We start from the raw sequence: 13,549 nt of genomic DNA on the forward strand, positions 1-13,549 counted from the left end.
AACAAGGCAGTATCACCATGCCATTTGACACAAATGTTTAGAGAATATTATTGCATCCTGATTCCACAATAAATTTGCTAGTTTCTTTTAGCTAAGTAGATAAAGGAAGTCAACATTTCCTACTTTATTGTTAAAATTCCTGACCCTACCACATTTATACACTGATGCCCGAGGCTCCCAGAGTTAAAAGTTACTTTTCAAAATAAATCTAGGAAAAGAAAAATTAAGCAATGCTTAAATGCTATAGAAGTTAATTCAATATTGTTGCATATCAATCACATGCAGATAATCAGTGCTATCTATCAATTTCCTGACTCAAGACTATTAAGAGTCTTAAATTTTCAATCCAGTGAATAAGGGGTTGGTTTAAAATTCTCTCACAAGTCATACTACATAAACAGAAATGCCTTAAACGAATTATTTAGGAATAAAATTAATGTTATTTTTATAACAATTTTTGTAACAATGAAGAATTCTGTTGATTCTTCTTGATGTTAAGATTCTGAAGTAACCCCTACTGTGAATTACTCTCAAATCAGACAAGGTAGCATTCAGTTCTTTCAAGAGCATCATTACCTCTACCTAACATTACTCAACTAAGCACTACGGGAGAAACAACCATCTCTAACTTCTAATTTTTTTTTCCTACGAGTAAACTTGACTATGGAGGCAATGGCAGACTCTGTACTTACATCAGATACAGCATTAATCAGTGAGTAGGTATGGTCTAGAGTTCAGATGGAATAATGTCCAGTAACACTTAAGGAAAGATGTTAGGATTCAAAGAAAAATCAAAACCTTCAACCTAGTGAAATTTATAAAAAATGAAATAAGTATAAAGAGACCAAAGTTATCTATGTAGTTGAAGTAGTTAATTGTCTAAATTTGTAAGGAAAATTTTGATTGTAATTTAATAACTCAACTTCATTTCTCACAAAGATAAACCCAAATATTAAAATGTGTCAAAACTAAAAAATGATAATAATAATTCTGGGGGGGGGAGGGGACACTTAACTTCCACAAGACAAAGATAGTCTTGATACACCAAACTGGCACTAAAATTCCACATGAAGGCTACACAAAACCATTCGAAAACTAAATTGCCTTCCCTAACCTGTATCAGGAAGATCTTTTGACAAAAAAGCAGCCCAAAATCTGACAAAAAGGGTCTTCTTCAAACCTGAGACTTTTTATATACACGTAATGTGAAAAACATTTTTATGCTCTATCTTTAGAAACTCTCCAATTGTAAAAGCTAAGCCCTGAAAAATCAAACACCATAGGGTTCACATTCAATCCAAATTTGGGAGGGATATGTCCAAGAATATAATGTGTCATGGTTCTTCTATCCTATCTGAATTAAGGTCTATTATAAATAGAATAAGACGCAAAGGTCCACAGTCTAGTCTCTCATGACACAGAGAGACTTATGTCACATTAGGTTGTATTAGATATAATAGAAATAGAAAATGGACAACCTGGGCCAGGCATGGTGGCTCAGGCCTGTAATCCTAGCACTTTCAGAGGATGAGGTGGGAGGATTGCTTGAGCTCAAAAGTTCGAGACCAGCCTGAGCAAAAAGTGAGACCCCATCTCTACCGGAGGGAGGGAGGGAGGGAAGGGAGGAAAGGAAGGGAAGGAAGGAAAGGAAAGAAAGAAAATCAGGTTGTCTAACCAGAATTCTATCTAGCTCTTTTGCTTTATAGCTATGTAATCTTCGAAGAATCACTTAGAATCTAAGCCTCTATTTCCTTTTTCATCAGAGACACTCTGACTACACATTTGGTAACTCCAAAACATATATCTTATATCTGTAAAGATTTAAGATGATATATTCTTTAAGACTAGTCGACAGAAAAACTAGGTTTATATTAGATACCAAAGGTCCCTTCTCAAAATAACCACCATCAAATTTTTCTGTCCAGGAAAATTGAAACAAAACAAAACAAAACAAAACAAAACAAAACAAAACAAAACAAAACAAAAAACCAAGCCGGGCACCGTGGCTCACGCCTGTAATCCTAGCACTCTGGGAGGCCGAGGCGGGTGGATTGCTCAAGGTCAGGAGTTCGAAACCAGCCTGAGGGAGACCGAGACCCCGTCACTACTAAAAATAGAAAGAAACTAATTGACCAACTAAAAATATATATACAAAAAATTAGCCGGGCATGGTGGCACATGCCTGTAGTCCCAGCTACTTAGGAGGCTGAGGCAGTAGGATCACTTGAGCCCAGGAGATTGAGGTTGCTGTGAGCTAGGCTGATACCACGGCACTCACTCTAGCCTAAGCAACAAAGTGAGACTCTGTCTCAAAAAAAAAACCAAAAAACCACAGCCCTTAAAATAGTATTTTCTTAATTCTATCAAAGAACCTTGAAATTTACAATGGCTTAACATGTAAGATACAGAAATCTAAAGTTTCAATGCTGCAGGGAGGTTTGGGTTTTCTGTTGAGAACTCTTAAGAAGTCTGAGTTCTGTCACAGTGGTCAGCTTTACCTTCAGGGATCTCCTCCAAAATGTCCAAAATCAAAAAGGCTGGTACAAACCTGAGAACCAAGGGTAGTCTTAGTCTCCTTCACTTTGGTCAACATCCTTGAACAAATCTAACAGTGTATTTATCTGAATGTATGCATGGCCTATATCCATAATGGCTTGTGTGACAGTACTGATAAACACACTTAAACCTAAACATCTTACACCTGAGTGCAAATTGAATCTATCAAATTTTTCTGAAAATAAATGAAAAATCCACTGTGAAGGAATGTAACATAACCTGACAGAAACCTAAGTATGCATAAAACAAATTCAGTTATTACCAGTAAATTAAAATCAGCCAAATATTTAATATATTCTAAATCCAGAGCAGGTAAACAGTATAATCTACATGCCAAAATAAATAACGGTCTAATTATAATAAGTAATTGGTTCCTTTCATGGTAAAATGATACAAAAAGATTTTATATAACTAAGAGATACGGCCAGACATGGTGGCTCACGCCTGTAATGCCAGCACTTTGGGAGGCTGAGGCAGGAGGATTACTTGAAGCCAGGAGTTCGAGACCAGCCTAGGCAATATACTAAAACCATATGTCTATAGAAATTTTAGAAATTAGCCAGGCATGGTGGCATTAACCTGTAGTTCCAGCTACGTGGGAGGTTGAGGTGGAGGAATGGCGTGAACCCAGGAATTTGAAGTTACCACTGCATTCTAGCCTGGGTGACAGAGTGAGACTGTCTCTAAAAAAATAAAGAATAAATAAAGTAAGAGATAGAACATCTAAAGTCAGGAAGAGGTTGGATGGATGACACCATAGTACCTTCAAGCTCTAATATTTCTAAGGGGAAAAAAAACCCAGCTCTTTTATAAGATGTAAACATGAAAGAGAAGCCAAAATATTTTTAGATATAATTATTTTTTCTCAAATCAGTTTGCTCTTTCAAAATCTGCGAAAAAATGATGAATATAATTTTGTATCCTATTATTTCTACCCATATTGAATATATTAATATCAATTTCCCACTAAAAGATATTTAACAGAACAGAGAACAAAAATATTTACTAAAACATTCAAATCATAAAAATGAAATATTTCGGCCGGGCGCTGTGGCTCACGCCTGTAATCCTAGCTCTTGGGAGGCCGAGGCGGGCGGATTGCTCAAGGTCAGGAGTTCAAAACCAGCCTGAGCAAGAGCGAGACCCCGTCTCTACTATAAATAGAAAGAAATTAATTGGCCAACTGATATATATATAAAAAATTAGCCGGGCATGGTGGCGCATGCCTGTAGTCCCAGCTTCCCGGGAGGCTGAGGCAGAAGGATCACTCGAGCCCAGGAGTTTGAGGTTGCTGTGAGCTAGGCTGACGCCACGGCACTCACTCTAGCCTGGGCAACAAAGCGAGACTCTGTCTCAAAACAAAAAAAAAAAAAAAAAAAATGAAATATTTCTTAATGCAAAAGATATGACCAATCTCATGTTGTATTTAGGATACACTAGATTGGCAATAAAAACTCAAATCACCTCCTAAGATTGATCTCACATCCTAGCAGCACTCCAATTTAACCTATAAATTTAGTCCACAAATGACACTTTTAAAACACACAAAAATGGCCGGGCAGGGTGACTCACACCTGTAATCCTAGCACTCTGGGAGGCCGAGGAGGGAGGATCACGCAAGGTCAGGAGTTCGAAACCAGCCTAAGCAAGAGGGAGACCCCGTCTCTACTAAAAATAGAAAGAAATTAATTGGCCAATTAAAAATATGTAGAAAAAATTAGCTGGGCATGGTGGTGCATGCCTGTAGTCCCAGCTACTCGGGAGGCTGAGGCAGAAGGATCGCTTGAGCCCAGGAGTTTGAGGTTGTTGTTAGCTCAGCTGATGCCACAGCACTCTAGCCCAGGAAACAAAGTGAGACTCTGTCTCAAAAAAAAAAACCACACACACACAAAGATGACTGCTCTTCAATCAAGTCTTCAAATAATAACCTATCATCCCTCCCACCCAAATCTCCTCCCTTTGTCCCCCAACAGAAAACAAACCAAAGAATACAACAAGCCAGGTGCAGTGACTCACATCTGGACCTAGCACTTTGGGAAGCTGAGGTGGGAGAATTGCTTGAGCCCTGGAGTCTGAGACCAGCCTGGGCAACATGAAGACCCTGTTTCTACAAAAAAATAAATTTAGCTGAGTGTGATACTACATGCCTGTACAAGTCCCAGTCATTTGGGAGAATGAGGCAGGAGGACTGCTTGAGCACAGGAGCTGGAGGCTACAGTGAGCTATGATAACACCACTGCACTCCAGCCTGGATGACAGAGTAAGACCTCATCTCAAAAAGAAAAAACAGAAAAAGAAAAACAGAAAAGAAAAAGAATACATACAAAAATAAACTTAGGCTGGGCACGGTGGCTCACACCCAAGAGCTGAAGGTAGCAGTGAGCTATGAATACACCACTGCACCCCAGCCTTGGCCTCAGAGTGAGACTGTCTCAAAATAAAAAATATATTAAAAAAAAAAAAAAAAAGAAAAGAAAGAAAAGAAAAGAAAAGAAAGAAAGAAACCCGAACTACTGAACAGCTTTCTGGAAATTGATTTTAATGTTAGAAATACTTAAGAAAGAACGCGCAGAATACTAATAGATCTTATAATAAACAACTACAACATGAAGTTCCTTACCTACCAAGACTTAGGTGTACAGTAAGAGGTCACTGGGATTTGAAATTAGATGAGTAAAAGAGCTCAGAGTCTAGTCTTTGGAACCTAGTCAGGCACAGAAGAATGGACCCAATAACATAATTCTATTATACTTAACACAAAAGATTGATCTGACTTTTTTGCCTGTTTGCTTTTATTTTTGAAATCAAAGAAAGTATTCATGCCAGATGATTGCAGTCGCTCAAAAAAAAAAAAAAAGAAAGAAAGTATTCATAATTTTTTAAAAGGTACACTCATAATTTGGCATTTAAATAATTAATTTCTAATGTAGAACTGCATGCCCACCCACTTTATTATATGAAAACGTCAAGAAAAGGTAAATGCCACTTGACTTCAGCCTTCAGATACAATTAAAATCCACATGGACATAGCAACATAAATAGCTCACCAGGGGGAAAATGATGTTTCTAAGCTATAATAGTTTTGTTTTTTCCCAGAGGGAGGATTTATACATGAATAAGACAAAGAAGAGAAATATAGTATTTAGATCTTACTAACTTATTGCTCCAGTAAAATTGTTATCTTCAATAATTAGAAGCATAAAATTTTCTAGGGTTACCAATTTTTTCCTCATCTGTTTGTGCTCGGTGACAATAGTTTAACACTTGGGGTACAAAGAAATAGTAAGAAATCTAAGAAAAAAATAATTAGGCCAGCAAAATCAGCTCTTTTCCACTTATTTTAGGTAACTAGAATATTCAAATTCATAGAGATGGAAAGTAGAATAGTGATTACCAGGAGATGGTGGGAGAAAAGAATGAGTTTGTTTAATGGGTACAGGCTTCAAGTTGGGATGATGATGAAAAAGTTCTAGTGATGGACAGTGGTAATGGTTGCATAATAATATGAATGTACTTAATGCCACTGAACTGTACACTTAAAAATGGTCAATTTTTTTTTTAGTTACCTTCAAAACGGCCATCTCAAAAAAAAAAAAAAAAAAAAAAAAAACACAACTCCAACTGATATATATATATAAAAAATTAGCCGGGCATGGTGGCACATGCCTGTAGTCCCAGCTACTCGGGAGGCTGAGGCAGGAGGATCACTCGAGCCCAGGAGTTTGAGGTTGCTGTGAGCTAGGCTGACGCCACGGCACTCACTCTAGCCTGGACAACAAAGTGAGACTCTGTCTCAAAAAAAAAAAAAAAAAAAAAAACCACAACTACTTCTCAAAACACAAACTCCAAACTCAAAGCACAAAATCAGGTAAAGAGTTTTCTTATCTTTTATAGTACCACCAAGCTTTCCAATTCTCATTCATATTTTATCATTCAGAAAACGTAGTCTACATACTAATGACTGGCATTCAGAAAATACTGGATACACTTTCCACATTTCTTTGATCCTTTACATTTATAGTTTAGCAAATATCTTTCATTATGTGGACTCCTTTCTTTGGTCAAAACAGCATTACTCTTAAAATCAGCTAGAGAATCGTATTATTTATAATAAAGTAATATCAGTAAGGATTCAAGAAATGACATGGGGGGATTTTCATTTCAACAAGATAGTACCTATGGTAGAAATATCAAAATTTCGCACTTAGTTCTGTAATATCAATAAGGTACATGTAGTTGCGGTGATAACATCATACATTTAATTTAGAGAGTTCACTCTGTAACTGCGTTTTTTCCTACAAATCTGTAAAGCGCTAAAAACATTTTCATAATGCTGTGTGCCAACTCAACTTATAGAATTCTGAGACTTAGAAATGTGAAATCTTCCCACATCTACTAAGAAGCCCAGTGATCTTCCACATAGCTCATGATCCTATATGTAATAGCTAAGTCAAGTGACAAAAACGTAACATGCTGTGGGGCTCAAAAGTGGTATATGCCAAGTGACATCAAGCACTGGCTCACAAAAGGCAGATCTGTAATAGAAACCAACTTGCTAAGATAGTTCACGCTAACTATCTGATATATTAGGGCTGGAGGGAGGCTTGAGTTACCAAAGCAGCCTAACCACTGACCTGGGTTTTACAGTTAAAAAATTCTAGATGAAGGACACAGTTCATTTATAGACCATGCAGAAGTATAACATTTTACTGGTTACTCAGACATCACACATATTAAATCTAACAGGAAGACAAATGTACAAATGTTTACTTATCCAGTTTGAATAATCAAAAGATTGCTGACACATTATAACAGACTCTGACAGGGACAGATATTTCTTTTTTTTTTTTATTTTGAGACAGAGTCTCACTTTGTTGCCTGGGCTAGAGTGCCATGGCATCAGCCTAGCTCACAGCAACCTCAAACTCCTGGGCTCACACAATCCTTCTGCCTCAGCCTCCCGAGCAGCTGGGACTACAGGCATGCACCACCATGCCCGGCTAATTTTTTTCTGTATATTTTTAGCTGTCCAATTAATTTCTTTCTATTGTTAGTAGAGATGGGGTCTTGCTCTTGCTCAGGCTGGTCTCAAACTCCTGAGCTCAAACAATCCACCCACCTCTGCCTCCCAGAGTGCTAGGATTACAGGCGTGAGCCACCACACTCGGCCAACGACAGATAATTCTTAAAAGAAATTTCAAATGTGACACCCCTGGTGAAAATGCTAGAAATGCATAAATGGTTGCATATTTAAGAAAAAAACAGAAAGATCAATACTACAATTTAAATATCAACAGAAACTTGAAAACAGTTTACCCACTCCTTTAAACCATGATTTTAACCACTGTAGTATGAGTGTTCCTCAACAATGATGGCAGGCTTGTAGGAGATGCATGGTCTGGTAAGTTACCTATACTTATGATGTGACATTAATTTCTGGAAAGCCTACTAAGTATGGTAAATATTTAAGATAAACCTAGGTGAAGTTGAAAAAATTGTGTAAATTAATACTTTGGTCCATTACACTTTGACTCACCTAATTTGCATACCTCTTTATTCACTACCCAATAAAAGGTACATGAACTGACAAAATTAAATATATTTCTGACAAGATATAGGTCAATACTGACTAATCAGAACTTTCTATCTAAATCAGCTCTGACAAGACCTGGGAAAGATGATCAATTCTCACAAATAACGAGTTCAGGCTGTCGTTTAATAGGACTGTACATAATAACACTGGTAGCAATAGTCTCTCTAGTTAATTTCAGCATCAGGGATAATTTAGGACCCTATAACAGGGGACATTCAGGACACTGTGCTAATTCCTAAATGTTCTCAACTCAAAACATTAGAACCTTAGAATATATTGTGTTCATCTACAATATTTCCACTATATTTTTAAAAGTCTAATTTTTTCCAAATATCATATTTAAGAGCAAACTAAAATTCAGCACATAATATACCCTATTTTCATTTTACTCTACCAATTTTGTGGGAAGTAATTATCAGAAAAATCACTTGAAAAAATAAAGCCTATATAAAAACAATCCCAAATTACCTTCAGAAATAAAACCTAACTAGCAGTTATAAATTAATAAAACTAATGAAAACAGGGAGTGAAAAAAAGAAATGACAAAACCAACCCCTCCTCGCTGACCATCTACATGTATGGAACGGATGTGATCTGCCAGATCTGGGCTAGAGTTGAAGCAAGCCTGGCACTGGTCCCAACAACAATTATAGGCAATATTTTTGCTTGAAGAAGTAGTGCTTCCTTGTCCATTCATCATTGCTGGAGTTGAACGCCCACTGGAAATTGTGCTGTCTACATCCATTATAGTACTGCTTATGCTACAAAAGAAGAAAAAAGGCTGTGTTATTCCTAGAAATTCACTAACATGAATATGATCTTATAAATTTTTAATTAAGATTACCACTTGACATTCTGCTCCATATGAACAATGCATAGTAACCATATTCTCCATGAGAAAACAACAATGCTTTGAAATTAATTCATTGGCAATAAAGAGCAAATCAAGGCAGAAACACAATGGTACCTCAAAACCAGATGAGATAATTTCAGCAACTTTTGGCAGACATGAACTCCCCACTACTATACCCTATAGAAAACAAACCACAAATAAACATAGCTTATCACATCTCATCCCTTCCATAGTTCAAAGGAACATGAGAAAGTAATCATTTCCAGCTGTAAACAATTCACAAAGCATTATCTTTACAATTCTGCAAATCACTTGTTGACCTGAAATCCCTTCTTCTACTCACTAATCTGAGAATATTAAATGCCATCACATCCTACCTCTTTTCATGTCAAAGAAGTTGGGAAATTTTGCAGTATTTTCCCTTCTAAATAAAAAAGCACAAGAGAGAGAACTGGATACATTAAGTCTCTGATTTTACCAAACTCCAAAAAAAGTCTTTTCCTGGCCCTCAAATGTAATTTTTTTTTTATTATTCCCAAGCCACCAAAAGACTGAAAATGTCAATCCTTTTCACTTTTATTTACTACACAAAGTATTATATATTAGTAATTCTTTTATTTACTACAAAAAGTACATATTTGTGTTGTCAGAATGCTCAAAATTTCACACCTTAATAAAATGTACCACACTTTTGCCTTCATTTTAAAAGCAATTCACTTTTTAATTTTTTCCTATATCTTACCAACAGATAAAGTACACAGAAGTAGCTTCAATCAGAAGGATCAACAGTAAGAATGTTTTCAGACTAAAGCTATGAAAAGCTGTGTATCTGCATGCAATTTAAGCAATATCACTAAACTGTGAAAATGATATTAACTCTTAAGGGTTATGCTTCCTTCCACTGAAAGTTTTTATCACGTAAAATGTCAAAGACACAGAGCATATCTAAATCTGAATGCAATTAATATTTTGCCCTACTTGCTATTTGTAATCTGTTTTTCTGAATCATTTGAAAGTTGCAGATACTATGACACTTCAACCACAGTTAATTTAGCACACACGTTCTGGAGAAAAAAGATTATTCACCTATATACCAATATGACCTTATTTGCTCACATCTAAGAAAATTATTAATAATAACATGAATTTTGTTAGTTTATTAGGTTAGAGACAAGAGCAGGGTCTCACTCTGTCACCAAGGCTGGAGTATAGTGCCATGGCCATAGCTTCAAACTCCTAGGCTCAAGCGATCTTCCCACCTCTGCCTCCCAAGTAACTGGGACTATAGCAAGCCACACCTAGCTAATTTTTCTATTTTTGTGATCCTCCCTCCTCAGCCTCCCGAAGTGCTGGGATTATAGGCATAAGCCACCAAGCCTGGTCTTAAGTAAGCTTTATAATGATTTCTAACAACAAATACACCCATTTTTAAAAGTTAGCAAAAATGTTTTTGTAGGTTGCTTCAGATATGAAGAACGTCTCAGATTTCCCTTTAAAGGATATTCTAGTATTTAAGTTCATCTGGCTACCTACCTACCAGTCAATATGATTCTAAAGTTCAACTCTAAAGCTCCATTCTAAAACTTTGTAATCTCTATAAAAATCTCAAATGCCAATCAGCTCTTGGACTATCTGAATAATCATATATTGTTTGTTGTTACAGGACTACACTGTAGGAGTTTTTCTATTCTGAAATATAAATTTTATTCAAGCCCTTAGAAATTTCAAGTTTCCTAAGGCCCTAAACCATAAAATGGTTGCCTATTTTCCTTATCATTTACTTTATGTATTTTAAAACATTCAACTGTAAAGCATATACTTAAACTATACTAACTTAACTTCAAAGGGAAATATTAATAATTTTAAGTAAACATCATGCCCAATTTATAAACAATCTTAGGAAAAGTGAAAAACCTCAACGAACTATTGTGATTCAATCTCCAAGGTATAGTTAAAACTCACACACATATGAGTGCAGGGCAGTAATGATCCAATTTGCATATCTAAGGTGGGGAGGGAGACAGAGATATAAGTTATCCTCTAAGGACATAACCTCTTTGGAAATATATACAAAATCCAGTAGATGTCTGCAATAGAGGGGTGCCAAGACTGGGAGATAAACTTATATTTCACTGTATATACCCTTTTATACCACTTTAACTTATACTGCTTTTATTAAAAAGTTCAAAATGAAACCAAATCAATTCTTTTTTAATTGGGCAAAGTAAATAGAGACTCATATACTTATGAGACATCCAACTATCATTACAGAATCTATCTACATAGTGCTTAGAGTAATTTTGCTTATTATCTTTACCAAAGAAGGGGAACATTATGAAAAAGTGCGAATATCTATGAACACTAAGCATTGTTTAGGCAGTCTATGTGCGATACACTTGAAACAGTACTTCTTGTGGGTACAGCTACTCATAAAATTACAGCATAAAGTAAGTGTTAAGAGCATGAACTCCGTCTACCTCTGGGGACTAAGTTGTGAATATGACAGAGTGTGGAGTAGCTCCCATAGCCAGCAACACTCAAGAGACCCTACACATGTTCAGGATCCCCTCCCCCTCCCCCAGCCTCCCCCAGGTTAGCCGGGCCAACTGAAGTTCTGCTCCACAGCTCCTATTAGGGCTCCTTCAATTTCTAGGAAGTATTCCCATCCTAAGCCTTAAGGCTCCTTTTGGCCCCAGACCCATGCTACAATCAGCGATTCTCTCCATTCTTAAGAATGATGAAGTGCAACATTCTGATGCAAAATTCCAATTATATGGAAATGACAGATAATTTCTGATTTTGACAGAAACTGAGCTAGATATGGATTTCACAAAAAGCAGTGTCCTTCTTCTTGAAGCAGTGCCTTTCCTGTAACAGTTTATATAATGAGACAACCAGACCTAGAAATAATCTACCTGATCCTATATTTCCAGTATCATAAATATATTATAATTTTTCAATTAATTTTCTTTCTCAATGAACACTTACTGATTCTATGAAATGTGAACACCTAAGGAGTCTAGTATTTGAAGTAAAACCTAAGCCAGACAAAGCACTCACACTATTCAGGTAGTTTCAATAATCTAAAGCAGTGTTTCTCAAACTTTAATGTGTACATGAATCACATGGGTTCTTATTAATTATAGATTCTAATGCAGTAGGTTTAGGTTAGGCCCTGAGATGGGACATTTTTAACAAGTGCTTGATGCTGCTGCTGTGACATTTTCAGTACCAAGGCTCTAAGAGATCTCATTCACTAGTATTATTGCCCAACTGAAAACAACCACACTAAGAAACTGTCTCATATAGAATGGTTAACCAAAGCACACACAGACCCACACTGAGCCTGGGATAACAGAAAATCCATGAGTTTTTAAAACACACACACAAATTGTTGGAGATTTCAAAGCATTATCTGGGGAGGGATGTGAGACATTTTTTAACATTAACATTTCCCCTTTCATCTTTTCCATGGGCCTTGTTAGAAACTATATGGCAAACTAGAGTTTTCTACTCAACAGCTACAGTGACCAACCATGAGTTTATGAAAATGATTTCCTTCGGGAATCCAAAGGCCAACTCACTAATACATCCAAGAACAGCCCCATCTTTGAGAACTCAAATTATTCTAGGCAAACATCTGCTTGATGGACATGCCCAGGGCCTACAGGGTTGCCAACCTTGAAAACATCATAAAGATCAGCTTGCTAAATGACAAAATGCATGAGCAGAGGAAGCAAGCATGGATGCTTATATCACCATGACTGAGAAGAACAAGACCATGGTCTTAAGGTAACTGAGCAAAAAGTTCACGGACATGGTTTCAGATTACACGTCGCAAATAATCTTTAGGAAACTACCACTTGGCAAGGGTTGCTGTATTATCACATAGCCACACAATTATCTCAAAAGGCTATTAAAATACAACTCTCTTTTACAACTAAATATCTGTGTGAGGCCAGATATGTCTCACACAGTTCAAACAAAAAAATTTTGCAACAGACTGAATGCAAAAGATAGCAAAAGCTAGCTGTCTTCTGTTAAACCAGATAGATATTAAAGACACTAAGTATAGGACAGGCATGGTGGCTCACGCTTGTAATCCTAGCACTCTGGGAGGCCAAGGTGGGCGGATTGTTTGAGCTCAGGAGTTCGAGACCAGCCTGAGCAAGAGTGAGACCCTGTCTCTACTAAAAATAATAGAAAGAAATTAGCTGGAATATATATATATATATATATATATATATATATATATAATCCTTCTGCCTCAGCCTCCCAAATAGCTGGGACTACAGGCATGCACCACCATGCCCGGCTAATTATATATATATATATATATATATATATATATATAAATAATAGAATGAAATTAGCTGGACTATATAGTCCAGAAGTATAAAACTGCCACTCTTGGATTTTTATTTGGAAAAGTTATTTTTCATCTAAAACATTATTTATGTTACATGTAATTGGTTTATTTTTTAACTAATTTTTTTAAGTTATCAGTTTTAAGGTCTAAACCTGTACAAGTATAACCTGCATAAGCA

General features: G+C 36.4%; 1 protein-coding gene across 2 annotated transcripts in view; it reads right to left on the bottom strand.

Moving 5' to 3' along the window:
- The window catches only part of AEBP2 (AE binding protein 2), a 71,928-nt gene that overhangs the window by 41,001 nt on the left and 17,378 nt on the right, over window positions 1-13,549 (bottom strand). For both annotated transcript variants that reach the window (XM_012785511.2, XM_012785512.2), the window contains exon 2: window positions 8,703-8,910. In XM_012785511.2, the coding sequence (XP_012640965.1) occupies window positions 8,703-8,910 (208 nt within the window). The remainder of the gene's footprint in view (window positions 1-8,702; window positions 8,911-13,549) is intronic.

The sequence above is a fragment of the Microcebus murinus genome, chromosome 10 (assembly GCF_040939455.1).
Source record: "Microcebus murinus isolate Inina chromosome 10, M.murinus_Inina_mat1.0, whole genome shotgun sequence".
Taxonomy (NCBI): domain Eukaryota; kingdom Metazoa; phylum Chordata; class Mammalia; order Primates; family Cheirogaleidae; genus Microcebus; species Microcebus murinus.